The sequence below is a fragment of the Cavia porcellus genome, unplaced genomic scaffold (assembly GCF_034190915.1).
Source record: "Cavia porcellus strain 051 isolate PalLab524CR breed Dunkin Hartley unplaced genomic scaffold, mCavPor4.1 scaffold_2, whole genome shotgun sequence".
Taxonomy (NCBI): Eukaryota; Metazoa; Chordata; class Mammalia; order Rodentia; family Caviidae; genus Cavia; species Cavia porcellus.
In genome coordinates this window covers 119,202,987-119,229,696 of record NW_026947485.1, presented here as the reverse complement: position 1 = coordinate 119,229,696, position 26,710 = coordinate 119,202,987, and the positions used below count along the sequence as shown (strand labels likewise).

At 41.8% G+C, this 26,710-nt stretch overlaps 1 protein-coding gene across 6 annotated transcripts in view; it reads right to left on the bottom strand.

The window, feature by feature from the left end:
* The window catches only part of Atg10 (autophagy related 10), a 232,250-nt gene that overhangs the window by 153,742 nt on the left and 51,798 nt on the right, over positions 1 to 26,710 (bottom strand). For 4 of the 6 annotated variants that reach the window (XM_063245285.1, XM_063245288.1, XM_063245287.1 and 1 more), the window contains one exon: positions 13,547 to 13,645. The exons of the other annotated variants lie outside the window; for them this stretch is intronic. In XM_063245285.1, coding sequence (XP_063101355.1) covers positions 13,547 to 13,645 — 99 coding nt within the window. The remainder of the gene's footprint in view (positions 1 to 13,546; positions 13,646 to 26,710) is intronic. 6 annotated transcript variants of the gene reach the window in all.

The window sequence follows — 26,710 nt, the reverse complement described above, 5'->3', positions numbered from 1 at the left end:
CACGGAGAGAAGACTCTTCCTGTCCCTTGTATTGTGTGTAGGCTACCCATCCTAGGGTGGCTGTAGCACTCACACCCATAATCCAGTGATGGATCATGAATCAATCATAAACTTTAGAAGCCTGTCCCCATGACACATGAAGCTTTGGGGGGACATGCAAGCACAAACCATAGCAGGGATATCAACTTCTCAAGAGAGGAAGAGTGTATAGAGCATGTTCTGAGGGAGACAAGCACAAATGGACTTGAAAATAAAGAAGTTAAAAACAGAGAATGATCTCAGAATCTGAGGTATCACATGTATTCCTTTTGTTTCACACAGAGCAAACTAAAAGAAGAACTGACCACAAACTGTCCCATAAATAACTGTTGGGAACAGGGCATTCAAAATGTCCCTCAAGAAGAGTCAAGTCACTTTAAATATGTCGTTACTTGCAGATAACTACTTTCTGTTCTGGAAAAATAAGCTAGATCAAGCAACTGGAGCCCAGGGAGCAGATGCAGTCTTCCAGGCTGCTGCACCATCCTACTGGGGACGCACTGCAGCTTGGCGTCTCTTTCCAGCAGTCCTAAGGTGAACCTAGGCCAGAGTGCACCCTCTGTCCCCAGGCTACCATGAGCTCAGCCAGAACTACACACAGGTCCTCTCTGGGCTCGGCCCCAACACCTCCACTAATGGTGTGCTCAAAGCAAGTGCCAAGCAACACCTTTAAAGAAGGCAATCTGCAAGAACCATATGGAAGAACATCACTGACGTTCCCACATCCCATATATGCAATCAAAAACAATACTCCATAGAATATTTTTAAATTAACCTTTTCAATTTAACTAATAAAGAAAAAGAATTTCAAATATAATTAATAAGGTAACTTGTAAAACTCAAATGTTTCAGATCTCACTTAAAATTGTATGAGATCAGATCTCATTGTAATATATTCTGAGCAATGCACCTCTCTGCTCATGGCAAGTTTCCACTGGCTTTTAAAACAAATCAAGTACTCAATAGTGGTTTCAGTTTCATTTATTTCAGATTTGATAATAAAATCAAGACATCCTGCTCTGAAATTCTCCATGAAAAAATTTGATATAAAAGTTTGAAGCCCCCAGCCAGGCGTGGTGGCTCACGCCTGTAATCCCAGCACTTAGGAGGCTGAGGTGGGGGGATCATTGCAAGTTTGAGACCAGCCTGGGCTACAAAGTGAGGTCAAGGCCAGCCTGAACTGCATAGCGAGACCCCATCTCAAAAAAGACAAAAAAAAAAAAATCTACCCACTAAGTATCTTTCATGAAATGTATCACGGGACACATCTCAAACTTGTCTAAAGAAATGGAATATATAATTAGGGCAACTAAAGTAATGCACCAAGTGTCCTTCTGTAGAAACAACTGCTTCCTAATTTAGACTTTATAAATGCATGTAAATGTCTCATGTTGCAAGTGTGTCATGTTTTTTGCTTTTGTTTTTTGGGTGCTGGGGATTGAACCCAGTGCCTAGCACATGCTAAGGATACCCTGTACCGCTAAGTTACTCTCCCAGCCCCTTGTTAGATTTTTGTACAGAAGCAGCAGCACAGTGTTCTCTTAAACACACAGCTGCTACTTTAAATGACCTTACTTTTGATTTTTAAAAAATCAACATTAGAAATAAGCACACAAAAGAAAAACTTTGTGATACACCACACTGCTGAACCAAAATACAATAGCTATGGCAGGTGTCTTCACAAAAGCTATTCTACCAGCCCAAATAAATAAAAGAGAATAAAACGTACTTGATTTCTCCCAAAACATTCTCTTTCCTTTGCCAAGAAGAATAGAATGCAGAGAATTTAAAAAGTACAAGTGACTTAAGAAGCTAGCTAGGTTAGCCAGGCATGGAGGTACACCCCTGTCATCCCAGAACTGTAGAGACTGAGGTAGGAGGTCAAGGACAGCCTGAACAACATGGTGAGACTCTCTCCAAAATACAAAACAAAACTAGAAGAAAAGAAGCCATCTAGTTACAGGGTCTCACGGAACTCAATACACTAAGTTTGGCAGTGTGATATTATCAGTCAGGTACCAAGGGCTAGAGTGGGATGCAGCCAGCAGAAGGCGGCATGTCCTGCTTCTCTGTGATACTTCCTGGCTTCACAGTGGACATGAGATTACACTTAAGACCCCTACCTTACAGACCTTGTCAGAGAGCTACGTGTGCTCTCCGATAAGTTCTAAGAGTACACAGATATTCTCTTTTACAGTAGCTAAAAGATACAGCTTGTATAATAAACCCTGCACCTAGTGAAATAACTCCCAGCATTAGCAAATTTCAAAACCCTAATCAGACATGACTGTTTCCAGAACATTCCATGCTCTCTCCTCTTAACGCCACACCACCCTGGGGCACACATGAGCACTTTCAATTAAACAGAGTTAGAATTTACCTTGCCCTTGATCTTTCATAAAACTTAAGGAAAGCGTAAGGCAGGGCTTGCAGTCCGCTGCATGAGTAGTGATTTGCTTTAAAAATTCACTTATCTATCAGTGTTAAATTCATCCAAGCAGTCAATAAATACCAAGTGACTACAACACAGGCTTCCCTTTGCATTAAACATAACCGATTTGCTGGTATTTTAATGTCGCTTTAATAATCACATTCCCAAATCCTTTCAAGGTAATCATGCTTATTTCTCATCATTTACATTTATCACCGCATCTATACTCTGGTCTAAAAATAGCAACTGCTTTGCAGTGAAATTTGTTAGCACTTACGGAGAACTGTGGTTTGTCATTTGTTCCACTATGGAAAAAAATGCATATTCTGACATATGAGTCTGCCCTGGACATACAAATAGAACTCATCCTAGAAGCCACTTAACACAGTCCTGAGGGCAGAAGACCGCGTCTGAAGCCCTGGTCACCTCAGAAGATCATCACTCTCTGAACGCGTTCCTTGGCAGTTGAGATCACCTCCTGTTACTGCTTTCTGGCTCTCTGCTTTCGTGAATTTATGATGGGCTGTTTTGGTTGAATGTCTCACTCTCTATAATACTCTACCTTCCCTGGTCCAAGGAAAGAGTCAATGTGTGAACTATAAAGCCCTAGGACAAAACCTTTTTTTTTTTTTTCCCAGTAGCATACTACTGCTATTTTTATGACTCTATCGTTTTCATAGTCTTAAAAAATGTAATCTGAAGGTGCAACCTGAGGCTCTAAAGTAACGAGGACAGTAAATGAATAAATAAAACATGCTCAGAAACTATCTCTGATACCTCTGCAAAAAGAAGAAATGGAACTCTAGTCATCAGACTTCAGAGAGAAGAGTCCAAACTGCAGTAACATAAAAAGTATCGACCAACTTAAAGCCAATATGTAAGCTACCTGGGTTGTATTGATCAAAGGGCAAAGTCCAGGGCATCTCTTTTTATGAAAATGATTAAAATTTCATAAATGAAGAAGTTAGAGACAAAAGATGCAAAGCAATGTCAGCTAGAAACCCCTCTAGGAAAAACTCAGGTATTTTCATCTTCTAGCATTCATTGAAATTCTTTTATTCCTGATTATTATCACCATTTCTGTTCCATATTGACTGTTTCCTTTCACCATGTGGGTTAGCACTATCCAGGATATAGCAGTTATGCCTTGTTTCTCCCTTCTAATCTCTTCAGTCTATACTAGCCAATAAGTTAATTTAGAATTTTATAAAATATTTTCAAAGTTTAGCACTTATTTTGCAACAATACACACCTATGAATTTAAAGGTCAGTAGGGACTAATTTTCACCCAAAATTATCTAATGTGGCTTTGATAAAGACTTTACACAATAAGCTCATGTTCCAAAAAGGAAGCCAGGTGTTGTCATTTTCCTCTACTATTAAATGATCATTTCTTAATTTCTCCATGAAAATCATCTGTTCAATAAAAAGATCTATAAATTGACAAAGCAATATATAGCACCAACACCATTTTATGGAAATGAATATCACATAAAATAAGATATCCCAAGGATCAGTGGTATTCAGGTTGGCTCCTTTTGAAAATATTCCTTTATATTTAGAAGATTTTAAGCCAATGCAATAGTCACCACAGAGAAAAGATCTCATTCAAAAACTGCCACAATCTTTCTTGTTATTTCACAAATTTAGAAATGCCACAAGCAAAATCACATTAACTATTCTCAGTAAAAATCTTATCTATTAGGAATAACCCATAAAAACTCCTGTTACCCAAAGCCAGCACTAAAATATTTCACTGTATTAGTTGACTTCTGATTATCATCTCATTCTTTTAACTCTCATTACAAATTATATTTGAAAATTGCCAACAAGATAGAGACTTTGGTTTCACAAACGATTTCATTTATCATTATATTTCACTTTGATCTTTCTGAGTATCTATGATTATCTATGTATCACTGTATATAATTTCATAGGCACAGAAGTTATTAATCCACCTGTGTTTCTATAATCAAGGCTTTTGTTTGAGGATGGAACAAAAAAGTAAATGGGTTTCCAACACCATACAAGGCCCAAATTAAATTTTTAAAAATGTTTAAATTATTTAGAAGAAACATTCTTTTTTGAACATATTTAAATAACAAAGGTATACATAGGAAAGTACTGGTCATTAAATTCTGAGAAAATTTAGAGGTCCCCTAACTTCTATGCAATGCAAGAATCTCTTCTGAAATACTTGGAACCAGAGGCTATAAAACTGATGGCTTGAGTACCATTAGCAGCCCATAGATATAGTCTATCCAGACTGCAAAGGACTTTTTAATTAAAACTATGACCCACAAAGCTTGAGGTCTCTCTCTCTGCATTCTAATGGAAGTTCGACTGCAGTTGGGTATCTGTGCGTTTTGGAGAACACATGGCCACTCCACTTTCATGCTCCACTCTTTCATCATCTACCTAGCGCTTTGAGCTCTGGACATTTCAGTCTGTAACCACTGCTGCAGAGAGAGGGCTGTCACCTCTGTAGCTGAACATCACTAAAGGAGCGGGAGTTCACAACTTTGCAAATTGACCAACTCCATTGCATGGAAGACTAAACATTATCGGGATCCATCTAGAACATTCCCATCTAGACACTAGAACTGATCCTAGCCTAAGAAACAAAGTAAATCTACAGACTCTCCACAGAAAAACCTTCCAGACATCTGAAGATATCAAACTTTCTTAGGTTTTCTATTCCACTTTCACGTTCAAGGACTTTCAAATATGTCTCAGAATAGTTTGTTTCTAAGCAGAGTCATTCCTGATGGCAAGTTTCCCTGCAGATATGAATGCTACAGGGTAAACAAAACTTAGGTCAACACTTAACAAACTTTTAAAAGTATTCCAGCAAAAGATCGCTGACATTAATCTTCCTCAAAATCCTCCCCTTCCTGCAAACACATTTATCCATTGTTCTCACCACTTTCTGAAGCAGCTCACTCTGGAAGAGTTCTTTTGTGAGGGTCTTTACTTGCACTGTTCTGGCTGCCTCAACATCCTGGATCGGTTCAAAACATTTTCTTCTCATGATTAGGCCGATCTTGCAGAAGAATCAGAAGTCCTGGTACCAGATTCAGTGAATAAGGTGGGTAAGGACACACAGCATCACGTCTTCACGAGCCGCCGTTCCACTGGATGGCACTCAGGAATGGCATTCACTACAGTTTTTACTGCACTTTGTAAAGACACTTAGGAAAGAGGACTCCAGACTGCTTCAGAACAAGAGCAATGGCATAAGTACATCCGAAGTGCAGGAGAGTATTCTCAGAGGTGCTAATGGCAATATGTCTTTTACTGTAAGACTTTTTAAGTTTAAACACACATTTTTATCAGTCCTTATATTTAGGATTCACTTATCTTTTATTTATGTATGGATTTATTACTTATACTAGTTATCAATATTCTTCACAAGTAGTATTTCCTTGATCTAGATCAGAGTTCTTGAACTTTTGGTTAAGACAGTTATCTGCTGCTATCAATTGTATTAGAAATCAGAATTCAAGTTACAAAGTTATTTATTAATTCATTTAAAAATAATTGTTAGCACAATAGCATTCTCTGAAAATAAGTGTATTTTCTTTTTTCTTTTTTCTTTTTTTTTTTTTTTTTTTTTTTGTCTTTTTCCTTTTTATCGGTACCAGGGATCGAACTCACAACTGCCTGCTTGCAAGGCAGGTGCTTATGCTGCTGAGCTAAATCCCTCAGCCCCCAAATAAGTGTATTTTCAAAAGCAAAATAAATTCATGAGAAAAGTGGTGCTGTTTTTACTTTTGCAAAGCGCTTGAATGTCCAGCTTGCTAGAAGACAGCTGGATCCTCACATCTGCTTTGGCATTCCGTCTGCCACAACATCACATACCAAGTAGGCTCTGCACAGCTTGGGAAGGGTGAGAGTAAAACAACGCAAATACATCTTAATGTTATTATCAAACTAGTTTTCACTTTGTGGATCCCCTGCCCTGTGAGGGTCTCTGGGTCCTCCAGGATTCTCCTAGCTACATATGAGGCTTAAATTCCAGTAAGTTTAGTTTTTCTAGCATCTATGACATTCTCTATGCTTATGTTGGCCTGAGATCAACTAAAATCACCAGCTCTTTCTCAAACGAAGTGCTGTCAGATGAAGCCTCCTCTGGCCTGAGTACACAGACCCATCCATATGTAATTATCCTGTTATCTGAAGGGCATGGCTTCTCCGAAGATTTCTTCAGTAAAACTGGGGCCACCTGGCATGAGAAGTGATGTCCACTGCCCTTGGGGTAACAACTGCCATGTCAGTGATGGTCCTGGAGTTTTAAAGGCTGGTCCCATAACATACAGTCATGTCGTAACGTCTGTGCTCAGGAGTTTCCCAGAGGACCAAAGTACAGTGATCTCTTTGGACACCTCCTCCTCCTATGGCTTCCACCCTACTCCAATCCGCTCCGTCTCCCTGTGCCCCTCAAGGAGCACCACATCCCTTCGGGTCACTAGAACAGGGCCCCCATCTCCAGCTCTCAGACGCCCCATATTGTGTCCAGCTGATGATTCTGGCAGGCAGCATCTCACCTAGACTGGGAATTGTGTTCTGGAAGAGCACAATTCTCCCCAGAGTGTGGTTGGTCACTGGACCAGAGCCATCAGCCTCCCCCCGGGACTCCTAAGGACTACAGATTCTTGGGCCCCACTCCAAACTACAGAATCAAACGTTATAGGGGTGGGACCCAATCATTTGCATGAACAAATCCTTAGATAATTGAATAATTTGCTTTTAACAAGCTCCCCTGAATTGGATGCCCACTCAAGTAACTATCACTCTTTCAGCAGAGCGGAGCAGGGAGCTGGAATCGAACTTCTCACTGCCGCACTCCCGTGCGTGTAAAACTTCCTAACCTGAACCTCGGTTTCCTAGTGACAGCGGGACTCGGGCATGTAAATCGCTGGGCAGTGCCAGTCCCTAGTGCTCAGCAAAGTCAGCAGCGTCTTTTTATTAGCAGCAACAGTGTTTTCAATCACTTCGCCAACAGGATCCAGCAATCGGTCAATTAATATCCAGTGTATGGTTTTGTGAGATTTAAATAAGAAAATATAGGACTAACATGTAAAATTGGCACGTAAGAGAGAATCAATAAATGGTCATTATGAGTATTATTTTGTGAGGATTAAAATGTTAGTATGCAAAGGCACTTATACTGATACAAACATTTGTTAAAACAGAACCTGTAAAAGTCATGGATAAAAATACTGATGGGGAGCCAGGGATTTAGCTCAGTGGTGCAAGCACTGCCTGGCAAGCCCAGGGTTGTGAGTTTGGTACTGATGGGGCTAAGTAACAGAGGTACTGAGTCCACAGCAACCTCCCTCATGCTTCAAAGCCACTGTGTAGTCAAAGTCCATCTGCACTTGTATAGTATTATTCAAATACCTGTACAGACAATTAACCGCCAGGTGAGAACTACAGAAAACTATTTCAGCCCTTTGACCTCTATATTTTTATGATTAAGCCAATGGCCAACATATTTTACATAAACAGTGTGTATGTAACATTGGTTACAGATTGTAGTTACTAAGAATTTGCTGCTCTTTAGCAAAGTTGAAGCATCTTTTGATAAGCAATAGTTGAAATGAAAATAAACAGTGTTTTAAAAATTGCTTCAAAGGTCACAAAGCTCATTCGTACCACAAAACGACCAGTAAATTTTCATGACTGTCAGATTCTATCCTACAAATATGCTCATAGCTTCAACTTATAATTTTCACAAATTAAAATTATACATCCCTTGAGTTCTTCTGTTGGTTATGAGCACAATCAATCCTCTTCATGAAATTTGCTTAAATATGGGATTTTTAAAATGTCAACAGTCCATTGCATTTAAAGGCAAACAGTAGATTCTTCATTTAATTACATTCCACTTCATACACACATACACACACACACACACATATATATATGTATATTGATATTTTCTACTAACGCCACAAATAAAAATACTATTAGAATAAAAAATTAATTCTAAGAAATCTAAAAGTGAACAATAGCAAATTGCACATCATCATATCTAAAAGGATATTTCTAAATAAAACTTGTGAGTAAATCTATGATGAAGAAAGAAAGGACGTTAGAATATGCCTCTGCCTGGTAGTGATCCAGGCAAGTGAGAGTCATGTGTACAGTTACAGGGAAATTCACTGGTGTCCCAATCAGCACAGCATTGCTAGGCCCTGAGACACATTCTCAGCCATCTCTGCACCACTCTGGGACACAAGGTTGCTGTGGCAGACAGAACAGTCATCTTCCAACCTGAGGTTATTCCCAGCCTCTAAAGGCAAGAGCAGGGCACACGGTGGAAGGAAGGGAGGACTGCTTCCTTCCAGTCTCTACTTCCTGTTTCCCCACTCAAAATTTGCCTTTAGTTGCATAATTATGAGATACTTTATTACCATTATTAATAGCATACACCTGTAGGAAAATGAGTTCTCCTTGATATCATAATGATAGTGAAATAAATCAGACGTGAGCTTAAATGTTACATGGTTTTTCTTATATGAGAAATCCAAAGTATAAAAATTGAGGAGGAAACTGAAATCTAGATAATAGGCAACAGGAAGGCCTTTTATAAGTAGGAAGAGGACCTAGAGACAGAGAGAGGGGGGATGGGTTAAGGAGAACGGGGCACCAAAGGAATTAAGATGTGTTGTGTGCATGTACTGACTACTCAGGACACAGGTGATCATTATGAAATGGAAACACATACTACTAAAATGAAAACTGTACAAGGGCCCAAAACTTTCACTGGAAGAAAGACAGTCTCTTTAATAAATGGGAAAACTGGCTTTCCACATGCCAAAGATTAAAACTAGATTCATGTCTATCACCATGCACCAAACTAAAATCAAAATGGATCAAAGATCTAAATATTAAAACTAAAGCACTAAATCTGCTAGAAGAGAAAGTACATAGGACCCTTGAAGAAACAGGTATAGGCAAAGAGTTCATGAACAAAACCTTGTTTGCATGGGAAATACTACAAAGAATCAGCAACTGGCTCCTCATCTTATTAAAAAACTTTTGCACTGCAAAAGAAATCACCAACAGAATGAAAAGACAACTCCGACTGGGAAAAAATTTAGCCAGTTGTTGCTCAGAAAAGGACTAATATCTTGGCTATATAAAGAACTGAAAAAGATCAGACCTCCCAAATTTAAATCCCAAAATGGGTATCTGAGATGAATACACACTCCTCAGATGAAGAAGCACAAATGGCAGATAAATACATATATGAAAAACGTTCCATAGCACTGGTCATTTGAAAAGTAGGTTTTATTGGTCTTGTTCTCTACTGTTTTGTTCAACTTTATAATACCTAATGAGATAGACATTCTTTTGAAGGAAGCAAGAGGCATTATGGTAACCATTGTCGATAACCTTGTACTCTATTTTTACATCATGTGCTATGTCTACCTTGGTTTTGACTGACAGCTTTGTTTTGCCATATTTGATTTTATTCTCTTCCAAAAAAAAGTAGTAAGAACTAAGGAGTAATAAAACCCAAAATGTATAAATTTTGTTGTAAAAAAGAGAGGGAAAAAAAAGTGCTCTAAAGTATACAACTACAAGTGTGTTTAGGGGTGTTAAATAGATGACCATATTAATGTTCTTGGTTGGATCATTGAACACAACTGTTTGCAGTCTCACTGTTTGAATGTCCACTTTGTATGCTTTGACACTGTGACTTGAGCAACTGTCTCTAGGATGATAATTATAATCTATTAACTGGTGATTTCTTACTGGTTTTTTTTTTGTAGTTCTGTATTAATTGTACCCTTACACTGCTTTGTTTTGTTTTGTTTTTTCTCTTTTTCCTTTAAATAAAATTTTTTTAAAAAGCAAATTTAAAACAATGCTGAGATTCCATCTCACTCCAGAAAGAACAGCCACCATTAATACATCAACCAATAACAAATCCCTGGCTGGGCTGTGGTGAAAAGGGAACCCTTGGTCTACTGTTGGCAGGAGTACAGACTGGTACAACAGCTATAGAAATCAGTGTGGAGATTCCTCAAAAAATTAAAACTACAGGTTCCAGTTGACCCAGCTATTGCCCTTCCTGGCATCTTCCCTAAAGAATTAAAAACATCCTATCACAACATATGCACACCCATGTTTATAGCAGCACAATTAGTGGCAGTAAAATCTTAGAAATAGCCCAAATGCCCGTCGACTGATAAATGGATAAAAAAGAAGTGGGTTTTCTGTACAAGGGAGCACTACTCAGCCTTAAAGAAGAATGAATTTGAGACATTTCTAGGTAAATGGATGCACTTTTAGACCACACTCCTAAGTGAAATAAATTGGACATACAGTAAATATCACAGTGTTTCTCTAGTTTAAGAACTCGAAAGTGTAAATATGAACCAAAATACATAACAGATCTTGTGAAATAGGGAGAAAATATTGGAAAGGGAAAGGAGTGTGAAAAAGGGAGAGAGTGTGAAAAAGAAGGAAGAGCAAAGAAAAAAATGAGAAAAGGAGGAAAAAATGGAAAAAAGCTTTTGTAAATAAGAAGGGGGAAGGGGGTTGAAGGGAAGGAAGAGAAAGGGGAAAAAAGAAGAATCCAGATCCATCATGTACAGAAACAAATTCTCTATAACAAATGTGATCATTATGTATATCTAAACTGTGCCAATAAAGTTTGATCGAAAGCAAAAGTACCAGGAAACTTAAATAATTTTTATGAAATATTAAAATAAAATAGTACTTCACGCTTATTTTATCCAAGCCACTCAAGCACATGCAGGCATCACGGGGAACTCTCGGGATGAGAAGTCACAGTTACGGCTGAGCTGCCTGTAGCTCAGAGAGAGCCAAGAGAACTGCTCAGCAGAACTGCAAAGCTGTATGAGCGGTGGCCACACAGTCACAGAGCGCACGCTGCGCTGACTGAAGACCAGGGCTCCTGAGCAGATCCCACTCCAGGTGACACTTCCAAACACAAACCGCTCAAAGCCCTCTACTCTCCTCATATGTCCTTAATTCTCCCGTACTAATTCCTGGAGGAAAAGTGGGAACAAAACTCTTCTAGAATTCAATCAGTTCTAAGTAGCTCAGCTGCTAAACCAGCTGCTACCAACACAGGAGGTGAGTCAGCTCTGAGGGCCACTGGGATTTACTGGATCTTGGATACTTACCGAGCCACCTTACCTCTGTGGGGTTGTTAGCCTAAGAAAGAAGCATGCCTTTTAAAAAATACAGTAAGAGCATGACATCAGCCACCTAGAAGGCCACTGTAAGTGAGGGACGAGGCCGTACTGGAGAGACATGGGACTGACACACATCACAGGTGCTGCTGTTTTTCCTATCACACTGGTCAATTGATGTACTCACAGGCAAAACTCTGGGCACATCTCTCATTAGTTTACAGTATGTGTCTGCAATCTACCTTGAGGTAAAAATGTTGCATCAAAAACTATGTATGGACAGACAGAAGGATACACAAAGCAAGCTCAGCTGAGTACAGATGGTAGTGGACTCTAGATGCACATCCCCTGCACCAACAAAAAAATCTCTCGACTCTTCCATAGGTTGGAATTCATTCAAAAAATTTGGAAACAAAAAAAATGTTGGGAAAATTTCTATTTTATGAGACTGGATTCCTAGCATACGACTGACTAGGTCACTGATATCCCATGCACAATTTCAAACTCTGTAAGTATCAGATCCTTCACACTGTCGACATCAATTTCTAGTGCTTTTAAAATCTCTGCCAACTTGTTAAACAAAAACTAGCAATTCACCTTCTTAGTCATCGTTTCTTTGTTAATTTTAAGTGCTTTAATGTTAATATATAGCGAAAACAAAGGTTTCCTAACAGGCTTAGTTTCAGATTTGATGCTGATGCTGGCTGTTTCAACCATGAAGCACCAAGTAAGATCCAACCCACCCTGGGACACTCAGTTTCCTTCCAAGTGCAGCACCCTCTAGGTCAGCCTGCAGATCAAACCCTACTGGAGAAGACGCCTCCAGGCCAGCATCAGACACAGGGAAGGGGCTAATGCTTGACTGCAAATGGACCTGACTGAAGACAGCTAGAGAAAGACTTCTACACAAAACTATCGCTTGTCCATTTGCTGCCCAGAATCCAGGCATTAGTGATGCCTGCCTTTGCGCTGAAACAATGAAGTTCCCACCAACTGACTTTCAAAACTCCAGTGTTTTCTGAAGTATGAGCCCCACATAACTACAGTGCACTCTAGGACAGAATATTACAAAGACATGAAAGAGAATAATGAAATTCTGCATTTATCAGCTTGGTGACACAACTATGATATACTTGCTCACTGCAAAAAACAGTGGCCATGTGTAACAGAAACATGAGGAAAAGCCTGGCACATTGACACACGCCTGTCATCTCAGCACCTGGGAAACAGGCAGGAGGATCATGAGTTTGAGGCCAGTGTAGATTACATGGTAACACCCTGCTTCAAAAACCAAAATAAAATGCGTAGAAGAACATTTTCCAAAATACTAATAATGTATGTATTGAGGGGTATATAAAAGGTGATTTTTTTACCCTTCTTACACATCACTTTATTTTTTATAGTGGATATGTATATTTCCATTCATATAAGAAATATAATAATACTACTTGCATTTTGATAACAGGAAAACCACTAAGCTGTTACCACCTGAATAGAATTGAGTCTTAAGTTTCTCAGTGAGCATTAAAATCCCCTAAGGAATGCGACCCAGATCCATGGCTAAGGAAAATCGGTAAAGGCAGACTGGACAAAAAGGTCTCCAGCCAAACATTCAGCAGCTGAGACAGAGGTCTGTATTCCACGGGGAGGATTTCATTAGAGGACAGTTAGGAGGCAGGAGAAGGTGTCTGTCGTCTGAAGCCAGAAACGCAAAGGTTTAATATGGTTAAGTAGACTTGGAGTGGACCACACAACTCCTGCTTTCAGTATTATAGAAAAATATCGCTCTTTACAAACGTCCACTTCTCCACAAAAACTATCCCAGGGTCATTAGCGTTAGTCTTTAAAAGCAGACACACATCTAAGCACTTACAGGGCCGGCATGTGCTGGACTACTCACCTCCACGGGAAGCCAGGTCTGCCCCTCGGGGGACATGCTGGGATGGGCCGCTGCGGTTGCTCGGAAGTGTGTCTTGCACATGTAGCCATCAGAACAGTCCTGGGTTCCACCACCAAAGGATACATAAGAAAACTCCAATTAGCTTGGGAACTCAGCACTCTCGGAACCACAGCTTCTTGAAGTTTCCAGGCCACCAGAGTATCAAATGAGAGGCCTACGCCCTTATTAAATGTACAGAGAGAGACCAGCCCAAGACGCCCGCACAATGCACACCCAACAGACACCAGTGCCCTCCCCTGCCTTCCGCACCTGCCAATGTCCCTCTTCTCCTGAATTAACCTCCTCCCACCCCCTGGATTTCTTTGTCCTGTCAGTCTGTAGCACCAAGGTTAGACAGACTTTGAGTTGCCAGCTTTAAAAAGCATTTACATATGTAGCAGCACCTTGCTACACCGATAATATTGATGTTCATGGGTTATGCAGGGAGAGAGGTTTCAGGGGGATTTGTAACAACTCCGGAAGCCAGGAGGGGCCCCTGTTCCCATGTTCTGGTCAAGGTGGGATCTCTAGGAAATGGCAGGAGGTAATCAAGCATGTCCAGCAACCTGCCCTTCTTCCTCCCTCCCACGCTTAGCCGCCTCCACGCCTGCCCACACTGAGATAGTTCTGGCTTAGGTTGCATCCAGTACTGCCCTTAATGTTAGCTTCTTGCTTCCAGTTCTGCTCACCAGCGTCTAATCCCTTTTCCACAGAACGGTGCTTCAAAGAGCTCAAGATCATTACCACTGTTTTCACATATTCCTTGAAAGAAGTGGCTTTCCAACCCTTCACCAGTTATATTTCTCTCCTACTTTTCTTGCATTGCTATTAAATACACTAATGCACGATGTCTAATTGTAACCAGCTCCGTTTTTAAGGCAAAATTTGTCTGAATTCAATAAACTCTCATGCAAGAGAGTAATACTTTTCCATGCACAGAGTCACATATGGGGGAATATTAATTCTTCACCAAACTGTTACCCAAACATTCCTATTTTAACAGAATTAAAATAATAAACATTAAGCAGGAAGTTGTTCATCTTTTTAACAAGAAGAGAGAAATCTGAATACTGAAACATGGAGGGCCCATGGAAGAAAAAGCCAAGTGAGAATGGGGGTTGAGGTGGTGCAGCTACAAGCCAAGGAATGCCAGGGACTGCTGACGACCCTGGGGAGCGGAGAGAGGGTTGGTGAGGGAGCTCTTCCCTAGAGCCTGCTGACACCTTCATTCTGTGCTTCTAACCATGAGAGAACACATTTCCACTACTGTAACTCTTCCAGGGCACGGTACTCTACCATGGATCCCCCAGAAACTAACAGAGTAGGGACATGTTTGGAAAGCACAGTAGCACCTTACCAACCCCTCCCACCAGAACCCTCTAGGAGCCTCTGCTGCAATCAGTAGCAGTTCTGACCTGCTGGACTCAACTCATTCTGATTAGTTATCTCTCTGAAACAGGTTGTTAAATATCTCTTTGCCACAGGTTGTTAAATATCTTAAATAGATATCTTAAGATATCTTAAATATGTTTTACTTTTACTTTTAGCCATAATGAGGATGGAACCCAGAGCTTTACATGGTAGGTAAGTGCTCTGTTATGAGCTGACCACTTCAAAAAATATTTAAGACAGGATCATGCTAAGTTGCTCGGGCTGGGCTGAAACTTGAGATCCTTCTGCCTCAGCTTCCTGAGCAGCTGGGATTATAGGCACGTACCACCATGACTGAAATTTTGAATATGATTCTTCATTTAAGGTAAACTGTCAGACAGCCAACACAATTGTTTTTAATTTTTTCATTAAGGTACTCATTTTGTCTCCAACTTCAGCCCTGTGTCATCCAACCTGAAAGCTCCCCACTAAGGCCTCTCTGCCACTGAAATCCTGTACTGAGCCAGTGTAAACTCAGTATTGGCTTCTGTGGGGAAAGACACATAGTGATGGCTATGTTCACTGGCACTGCTGCTGGCAGCTACACCAACCTTCACCCTCTTCTTTGCATAAGCAGCCAGTTACCCCCAAGGACTTGTTCTCCTCCTGCTCAGTGCTGCACAGCCTCCTGGCTCCAGGACACCCCCACATAAATCTAGTCAATCCCAATCAAGACCTCAGTGTCACTGGCCTCAGAGACTCAGGAGGGTGACTGATCTCCTACTGAAGCCACTGTGGAGCATTTCAGGATTGGCCAAAGGAGTAAAGTAAAAGGGCTTTTCTCTTTCTCCACTGCACTGAACAAGAAAGATTTTACAAATCCTAGCAGCCATTACATAATTAAATGAAGCCAGAAGTCATTAAAGGATCACAAGGCTATGGTATGCAGGGAGCAGCCTGACTGTACTTTATATCCCTGTAGTGGGCAGGTGGTAGGTGGACCTGACTGACTTTGGGACCCACTCAGGGACTGGTGAAACATGCTCCTCTGTGTGTCTGGGTAGGTCACAGAGGCGTGGCCTTGGGGTCTGGGTCTGCTCCCTGCCCCTTCCTCTCTGCTGCTGTCCCCTGCTCTGTCTCCTGGTCCTCATAAACAGAGTACCTCTGCTCTGCCACACCCTTCCACCATGATGCTCCTGCCTTGGAGCAGCTGACCACAGACTGAGCCCCCTAAAACTACGAGGCAAATTGCACTTCTCCTTCTTTAACTTGTGAGTGTTACGTACTGTGTCCCAGAAATGAAAACCTGACTGTTGCAATCACTATAGCCAAAGCCTGTACTAGCTCCCAGCTTTTCAGTTTCAGTTCTCTGTCATTCAATGAGTTCAGTTTTCTGTCACTAACAACCAAAATAACCTTGCTATTAAATGACATATATTGCTTAATGATTTAAAAATAGAACATTTCTACTGTATTGTATTGTCATTTGCATTATGACAGATAACCAATAGCTGATTATGTAAAAGATTTACCAACAACAGAAGTATAATGGTATGTGTTTGTGAGAAACCGCATTGGCAGTCTGCAATTTTAAAAATAATGTAGGCATAGAGAAAAAAAAAATCAAAACTCTTATGATATTCAGAGAACAGTTATAGCCAAATTGTGTGTGCTAAATATAACTCATGAGAGGAGAGTAAGTGTTCTCTTTTGTATTTTTCTATACCTGAGCAATGATCATACAACCTCTTTGTAAGGGAACATACATACAATTTAGTAAAGCTCGAGTTACAATGCAAAATACATTCCTTTTGACCAAAAGAAGTATATTAAAAATTCCTGAACACCTATATTATAGATCTAAATAAATTATCAGTCTCTTTTCCAATGAGTTAAGATGAAGAGCTATGTCATTTTCAATATTACATATATATATATATATATATATATATATATATATATATATAAATTTTAGGTGATGTCAAATACTATTTATTATTATCCATAGGGTGTGCACAGTTTTTGACTCAGCCTACACTGATAGAGAAATGTCCCTATTCAGGGTCAATCTTTTAACACTCAGAAATAGCCTTGAAAAAAATAAGTATAAGGCCAGGGATTTAGCTCAGTGGCATAAGCACCTGCCTGGCAAGCGCAAGGTCATGAGATTGATCCCCAGTACCAAAAAAAAGAAAAAATAAGTATAGATAAAGGAGAGGGCTGGGGGGCGTGGCCAGGGGTAGAGCACAGGCCATGAGCACATGCCTCACGAGAATTCTCATGAGGCAAAATAGAGGAAAAAAAGGAAAATGAAATAAGGAAAGATTGCTAAGAAAGGAGGAGGGCTTTTAGCATTTTTCCCGTCAAACACTGACTTCCACATAAGACATTTTCTCCTCCATTGTTTTAATTTAAGGCAGAAAAGTAGGCTTTGTTCTTCACTGTGGATGGATGCTGTTTCAGAAACAAACAAGTGTGAAAGCCTGAGAGCTGTTGCCCAACTCTCCAGCCCATCTGGCCCTGAAAATAGCATCAACTCATATCCCTGGCTACGAAGTCCCCCTTTATTGCTCCAATCAAGACCCCGATAGCTTCTCTGCATTCTTCTTCAGTTTGCAATCTGGGTCTTTCTTAAATTCTTTGCAACTTGTCAGTTTTATTTCCTGCAGCAGATCATAGGCTCAGCCCAGCCCCTAAGGAAGCAGGTCTTGGTGACAGAGTGCAGGCTGCCATTCCATGCCACTGTTGCTTGCTCCAGAGAGGACAGAGTCCCTGGCTGGGGATGCTTCGAGCACAGTTTACCCGGCTCGGCTCTGTGGTTCCTTATAGCAGAGCCCGGGAGGGACTGAAGCACCTCTAAACAACTTGATCAGCTAATGAGTGGCAGAGCTGGCCATGGAAAGCAGGTCACTTAACCCAAGCGCTTTCTGGACCACTACGTAAATTCCTTCAGAGAGCAGGGCCTGGCCACAAACACATAACTTCCCGTCATGGACTGGTGCAGGCCAGTGCTGGGCACTGAGACTAACAAGCATAAATCACTCTAGTGTGGCCTGGAGGCCGGCACACACAGCGTTGCAGCCTGTCCTGGACCTCCTGAGTCTGTCCTGAGCAGGACCCAGAGTGGGCCGGCTACACGTTGGGAAGCCCCGAGGTAAAGAGACTACAAACCATCTGCACTAGCTGTGCATCCGAGTCCAGTCTTGAGGATTTCCAAAAGCAACACTGGGGTCTCATCACAGATCCACTGAGTCCCAATGCTCCAGTATGGAGAACCACTGTACCAGGGCATTGGTGCCCGCTGCTCTGGGCAGAGGAGAACAGTAGTATCTGTAGCTGCATCAAGAGAGGTGACAACTCCAAGCCTTCAGGAAGAACTGAGCTTTGCTGCAGCTAGAGCACCTCTGCCAGTGTCCACTGTGGATTCTGACTGCCAAGCCTGTACTATCAGCAGTCTTTACCATGACTTCAGTCCCTACTTTATACCAACAGATCCAGACCAGACTCGGACCTCTGCTACTGTCATTCATCTCGTGCCCCCCTGCACAAGCTATCAGATTCCTGCTGCCCACCTGCCACACAGCTGGCTGCTTCTCTCTGTCCTCGAAGAAGGGAAATGAGTAGGACACACGCAGGCAGTGCTGGTGACAAATTAAACATTTCCTCAAAGCCAGAGCTCTTCCAGGCATTGGAACACAAAGTGCTTCACCTTATTCCAAAGTAAGGAGGAAGACTTAGAGGAGAAGAACCACAGATGTGCTAGACAAAAACATGCAGACTGAGCCAGGCGTGGTGGCTCACGCCTGTAATCCCAGCACTGGGGAGGCTGAGGTGGGAGGATCATTGCAAGTTCGAGACCAGCCTGGGCTACAAAGTGAGCTCAAAGCCAGCATGAACTGCATAGCGAGACCCCAGCTCAAAAAAGACCAAAAAAAAAAAATGCAGACTGTATAATACAGGGCTTTCTAACAACCCAAGAGTCACAAAAGGTGGCCAGGGTTTTTGTAGAATAAAATTGTTAACATTACAAAGACAAATATCAAAATGTGAAAGTGTTTCGCTTATGTCAGACAAAAGAACTGATTTTCTTAATATATAAATAGCTTCAATTTCCTCAAAACATAGATAGTTCCAACACATAAATAAGAAAAAGACTAACAGCCCAATAGAGAAATGAACAGAGAATACACAGATTGTTCACTAATAAGGAAATACACACAGACAGGAGTATGCTCAGTGTTAGCCATAACAATGCAAATTAAAAACTATGTGATAAACTTTTTCTTATCTAACTGACAAACATCACAAAGGGAAATACAGTGCATAGTAAACAGGCTGTCACTGTCACTGTCTTAACTGGGATAAGACAGTTTAAGTCTGTGTAACAACCCAGGAAAGTAAGTTGGCCAAAGCTATCAAATACCTTAAAATGTTAGTTCCAGCAATTTACCTTATAAATACAGTCACACATATAAAATCTATGCAGTGGTATGAATAAAAGTATTCTTTGAGCGCTGGTACCATCACTATGGAAATCAATGTGGAGATTTTTTTGGAAAACTAAAAATAGAAATTCTATTCAACCCAGCTATTCCCCTACTAAGTAGCTTCCCAAAAGAGATAAAGACATCATATTGTAGTGATGCACTTACACCTGTGTTTACAGCAGCACAGCTCATAGTAGCTGAATCTTGGAAGCTGCCTATGTCCATCAACAGATGAGTGGATGAAGAAAATGTGGTATTTACACATAACGGAGTACTACTCTGCCATGACGAAGGATAAACTTAAGACATTTACAGGTAAAGGGAAGCGCCTAGAGACCATAATATTAAGTGAAATGAGTCAGACACACACACTTATATATTGCATGATTTTTCATACATGAGAAACTCAAAGTATAAATAAAGAGTAAAATAAAAGATCTTCCACAGATGAAAAGGAGACTAAGAGATGGAGGGAAAAGGAAGGGGCAAGAACGGGGGAAGGAAGGGGCACGGGGATGTAAAAAGAAATAAGATGTGTTATATCCACATATTAACTCCCCACAATGAATGTCATCACCATGTACTACAAACAGGGACTAATAAAAATAAATATTAAAAAAGAAACAGCTGCTTTAAAAAATTTAACAAGAAACATATGATTAAAACTCAGCTAACTAGTCCTAATATAAGTGTTTTAATTCTGTTTTTAAAAGTATTGTCTCAATGGTATAAAGCTTGGAAACAATCTGTGCTCCTCTACAAGGCCTGTTTACATAAATTACAGTGTATCCAAGAGGTGGAATGCTATGGCCAAAAAAAATAAGTTCTGTAAATATCATGTCAGATAGTGGCCAATAGATCATTAAAAATTTTAAACTTCACTTATTCTATACATATACACATAATTATACACCTTTCAGAACAATACATGTACACTACCACTTATTTCAATGTAAGTGTATGTTCCAGACATACCTGGGATGATACCAAAGACCCTCATACCACTGAGATCTCTGAGGATTTATGTAAGGCAGGTGGGAGGCTTGGAAGAAGACATCTTAATATTTTTAATACAAAAACTCTTCTGTGACTATATATTAATCAGACTTCATTTTAAGCAAATTACTGATGTATACACCCAGATCCTCACAGGGCTGCAGTGGAGCCCAAGTCTTTGACTTCCAGGGGAAAATATCCTGCCACCTTACAGGACTGGGAGGGACAGGCAAGCTGGGTGAGGTGCTGACCACAAGCAGAATAGGTTCTACCAGAATGCGTCTGCTCTGCTTCCTTACAAGCTGCCCTGGCAGGTGCCACCCAGCGTGCTATTGCTAGATCCAACGCCCAAATAATGATGGGGCTTCTCTTGCTAAATTTTAAGGAGTTTTTAAAGATCTTCTCTAGAAAAGCACTTTAGCTTTTCTTTTTAATGTGGTTATCTAAAAACCTCAGCTCTGCTTTGGAATGAGGCATTGTGTTAAGATTTACATCCACGTTAACTGCCTGGAATGGTAGCCTGGGAGGGCTAGGTAAGGCCAAGGGAAGGCCGTGGAGAGGGAGGTACTTGAAGCTTCCAGGCTGAGCCAGCAGGAATCTAACAAGGCCTAATGGTTGATACATTGTATCAACTTGACAAGTCTAAAAGCTTAACTAAGTGACTCAGCAGTTCTACATCCTAGTGTGTAGAAGACACGACCTAGGGTGGGTGTAGAAGACAACCCTAGAATGTTGTGATGGTGGATTCATTGAGTCAACTTGAGTTTTAAAAGGTTAACTAAGCAACTCAGCAGGGGACCAGGGTCCTCACTTTGTAAACATTCTCAGCCTGCAGCAAGAGGAAGGCACAAAGATGGCGTGAGTGCTACACCCATCCACCCTGGCAGAGTAGCCTGATTACATATAAGGTAGGAAAGGAGGCTTGTTCTTCCTTCTTTTTACTCTTGTTGCATTTGTTGTCTCGTGCCACCTTGAACTATTGCCTCTCACGGTGCCACCCTGCCTTGGAGCTAGGCTGAAACCTCCACAAACTGCGAGCTAAATAAAACTTTCCTCCCTGAATTTTGAACAAAGTGGGATTTTTGCCTCTGCAATGAGAGAAAAGTAACTAAGACAGTCCCAGAGCCCTGTACCAGGGCAAACCTATGTCATGGATCTCAACTAACGATTCTTTCCTGCTGTAAGAGATCAAGCCAGTAACACTGTAGCTGCCCAAAACTGATTAACTTCAGGGGGAACAGGGAGAAAGAAACAATCTGTAGCTGAAAACCAAAGCTTACACTGGCTACATCAGACATTAAACTAGTATCTATGCATTTATTTATACAAAGCCAGAGTTAGACAGTGACAAGCAATTGCAATGGGTTTGGAGGGTCTCCAAATCACAGCTCCACCTCATGGCACCCTCCAAGTGCATGTAAGAGGCCTGGGCAGGCTGACTATGAGGCCTCTGACAATATTTCATACAAAGGTGAGTTCCTTATAGAGCAGACATAGTGAAGCCTTTGGAGACTGAGCAACCAAACCGCAACCCCAAACCACTTACATATCACAAAGTACCAACACTGCAATTAAACCTGATTGCTGAGGTTTTCGTTTAGGAAAAAACAACTCATGCATTAACATGTTTTGTCTTAAAAAGAAAAGTACAATAACAGAGCTTTCAATGATACAAAGAGCCTGCTGCCGCACGCATGTCGTAAGTTCACTACCACTAGTATAGAGTGGCCTGATCCAATGAAAGTCATGGATGAATAACTGATGCCTGTGGATCATTTGGATAACACTCAAAACATCAGGAACTCAAAAAGTCAAAAGTTCAAAAGTGAAGGAAAATAAGGATATAGTACGCTTCAGTTTTGAAGAAGACTTCTTATGTGTCTAACTGATCCTGTAATATTTTGAGGTTTGCTGAACATAACATGGTCATTATCTAGTCTACCCATGCCTCAGAACTTTCCAAGGGTTGATGGTTGTAGCCATGCTTCAGGTAAGTTTTACCTGAGAAAGCTAGACCTGCTTTTCTGAGAAAAAACTAAATCGTATGCTTTACCATCTACACAGTATAACCACATCAGTGTTTTTATTTGTTAATCTAACTTTTTGTTTAGTGCTGGGGCTCAAACCCAGGGCCTCATGCATGCAAGGCCAATGTTCCACTACTGAGTCCCACCCCCAGCCCTGGGCCCTAACTGAGCCTCTACTGGACACATCTGTTCAGCAGCTGGGAATTCAAGCACATAAAAACGTCACAACCACCAGACCTTGACAGGAGGTCCTCTGCCTCACCCAGTGTGAAAGAGCTTCCCCAGCATGGACAAGACCTGAAATGCACCGAGCTAGCAGAACAAGGCACTGCTGGACACAGTCTAAATACTGTAAAATTTGAGGACATACAAATAGTACAATTAATAAAAACTCAGGAGATGAACAGAAGGGAAGCCAGGAGGTAGCACAATTACCACGAACGCCTCCTTTATCATACGGAAGTTAGTAGTTCCTCTCCAAAGACAAGGAGTCAAGAAGCAGGAACACGGTGTTTAAAGGCATGGGACAGTGATGGCGAACATGTTAGAACTTTCAGTGGTACAAACAACTCCTTCCGGTGCCATAGTTCATCACCACTGGTACAGGAGTACCCATGAGAATGATTAAGGAAGGAATTATTTACTTTAAGTAGGGGTTCCATTAAACAGAGTAGACTTACTCGTACAATGAACTCCTACATAGCTATTAAAAACAGAGATAACTGTGTATATGCTCACAAAGAAAGACAACAATACTGTGATATATATGGAAAGAGTAAGTGATGGAAGAGTGATCCCATTTATTTCAATGTATGTATAAATATGTGTATATATATGTGCATAGAATTGAGTGACAGGAGATATTTTCCCCATATATATGTATTACAGATGTTTTACAAAGACTATGCATTGCTTTTCCTCATAATAGTTAAATAAAATAAATAAAATAGTACATTCCTTTAATTCAAGTCACTCAGGAGGCCGAGGCAGAAAGATCACAAGTTCAAGGCCTGGACAACTTAGTGAGACTCTGTCTCACAATAAAATCATAAAGGAGTAGGAGTGTAGCTTAGCAGTAGAATGCTTGCTTAGTATAAAGAAGGCCCTGGGTTCAATCCCCAGTAACACAAAAAGTACAGTCAATTACAGTAAAATAACACAATCAATTGATTAAAATAAAATAAAGACTCAACCCAGGAAAGAAAAAGAAATAATAGGGTGATTGAGATGTAGGAGCAAGAAAAGCGCATTCAAACATTTCTTCTACTCTGACCAATATGATTCCAGAACCATGAAGTGCTCTGGCAGGCAGAGGTAATTTTGTTGTTATTTTCCTTCCTTCCTGAACTAACCCTCAAGATGCGACTCCAAAATGAGGGCAGCGCTTCCTTCCCGGGAAACTCTGAAATGACAGCATAGCTCCACCCTGGTTTTCAAGCCACATAGTTGGATGCCACTTGGGGCTCTGCATGTTCAACTCCACTCATAAGGCCACGCTGGGCGCCCCAGCCCCGCACACTGCGGAAGGAGTCCCCGCGGCTCCTCTGGCAGGACTCTCAGAGCTGCCAAGTTCTCCCCTACTTCTCACCTCCAGCCCTTCCTGTCTTCCAGAGGAGCAGCAGATCCTCTGGAAGGTCCTTCCAGCCCCCACTGCAGGGACAGTGGCCCCCAAGAATGAGCAGCAGAAGACAATCTGCCCCTTGCTTCAGCCAAAAAGTCTGCGGAGAGTACTTTGGGGACCTTGACTGGGTGGGTCCCACGCCTCTGTCTCCGTACTGCACTTCCCTGCCCGCGGAGCTCACACAGTCCTTACACCATGACTTCAATGACACTAACCCCCTTCCACCCCTGGAATCAGAACTGGAGCGAGTTCCTTACTGACACTTTCAACAGATACGGATCTGCAATGTGGGGCTTCACCATTCTGCACTTTCTTTTCCTTCTTTCGCTTTTAAATAATGTTTTGTTTTCAGATTTTCCGACTTTGCCCATTTTGAGTTTTCAATTTTCAGTTCATAGATGTGGGACCTCCCGTGTGCCCTCATACTTTTACTATATTAAATAATTTGGTCCGGGTTCCCAGCGCGGCCCTGCTTATTTGGGCCAGAGGAATGGCCAAAGGAGGTTACAGCTAATAAAGGGGGAGAAAACTCATTTATTTCCTTCTGTGTTCCTGCTCCCAATTTAGGTTTGCAGAGATTTTACCATATTTTGTCTGTTTACTCTCATGAAAATGTTCTCAAAGGCTTAGTTTTTCTTTTCCAATATAGTAGATGTAAAAAGAAGAAGAAGAAAACGAGACAGCTCCAATCCCGGCTTTCTCCATCTCTCTGGATGTAAACTTACTCCAAGTTGACTCCTTTCATAAATAAATTATTGTGTTCTAAGCCACTGGCTGTTGTAAAAGAATCAAGAAATGCATGTAATTTTACAATGTCTTAAGATGAAACAAATTGACAGTACTAGTGGTAGAAGGCTGATCAGGATGGCAAGTCGTAGTGCTGATTTCAAAGCGCCATCCTTGAAAGGCTATATGAGTGATTTCCTTTCCCAGTTTTTAGTCCAGTGAAAGTATCCCAGCCCAGGGCCGTAACTCAGAGCAGGGTGTCACTCTGGACCGGCAGAAGGACACAGGGGGAGGGAAGGCCCACCCTCAGCACCTTCCACCACAGCAGCTCCCTGCCAGCAAGCTCTCTGCAGGCTGGGGGTGGGAGGGACTACTGGCCTCTGCTGAGCTCTGGCCAGCAACTCTCACTCTGGGCTCTCTGTGTCCACATAGCCTTTGCATCTGTGCAACTGCATCTCTGGGCCCTGTTGTAAGGACACCAGTCACAGGAGACTTGGGGCACTCTCTAACCCAGAGTGACCTCATTAGAATTGAAGCACCTGTGCAAAACCCTACTTCCCAGGCCTGTAAATTTAGGGGGCACTTTTCACCCCAGGACCAGTTGACAAGCAGGAAGAAGTGGGTAAAATGCAGCCCACACTCCTGCAGTACCCAGGGACAGGAGAAGCTGACAGTCAATGGCAAGGCTCCTGGAGGGAATCCAGTGGGGGGCAAAGGCCAGAGTGTCAGGGCCGCTGCTGGAAACCAAAACAGCATTGGCCAGGATGGGGTGAGGGCCCCAGTAGCTTTTAGAGAAGGCCACACAGCCTTGCTTTTACACTCATGGAGCCAGGATCATATGAGATGAAAGGCTTCACTGAGGTCATTCTGCTCACCCAAGAGGGCACTCGGTAATCACTGCTTGGCTGTGTCGGCAGGGAGGAGGACCAGCGGCGAGCTGAGCGGAGAGAGGAGGATGTGATCCACAGGGCCTCACCTGCAAATGCACCAAAAGCTGCCTGACAGTTCTCAGAACCAGCCGCCAGTTCTGCCCACCTCGTGTCCAGTCCAAGCTCTCACCCTGCCTTTCCTCCCTTCTGTGCATCTATCAGAACGCCTGCTGCCAGAAGCCAGACGGCAGGAGGAAACCTGTTGCCTCTGCAGGGAGACAGTAGGGCAGCCCAGCGCAAGAGCAGAAAGAAAGGAAACCCTGCTCTCCCCCAGCCCCGCTGCAGCCTGGGCGGTGCCCTAAGTTAGGGATGGGGATAGACCTATCTAATAATGCCCCTGCCTAAAATTTACCTGTATTAAATTTGCATTTTATAGAAACAGGGGGCACTGTATCCTATGAGAGTTTTTGTGTTCTTCTAAGTGTTTCATTGGCCTATTAGTCATGATAGAATAACAAAGAGTAGACACCCTGCACCTTAAATAACTAGCAAACCAAACAAAAAAGAAGCAGGTGTTTTCTGACACCATACGCTCACAGTGGGGGACACTCATCTCTGAGAGAGGGAACAGAGGCAGAGTGAGCCTCACACGTGCCAGGTCCCTCCCCACAGTGTCTACAACCACTGTCTGGGATGCAAAGAAAGCCACGGTCACTCCACCAAAGACAGGATTCCCAGGTGGGAACAGACAGCATCTGGGGGCAGAGTACAGAGAGGAAGGAACTGGAGTCCTGGGCATACAAACATGCATTTATTAATTTACTTATATGTTACTAGCATGTGCCCGCAGCACATGAAGTCTACAATCATTTTGGGCTGGTACAATGCACATATTTCAGCCTAGCCTTCTTTTTTTGATCACTTCCCCTCTCTTCCTTGCTTCCTCTGCTTCTAATTCCCCTTCCCCATGTTTATTCCTGTTGATATTACTAATCTTAGCTCAAGTTTATCACTGTGTCAGTTACTTT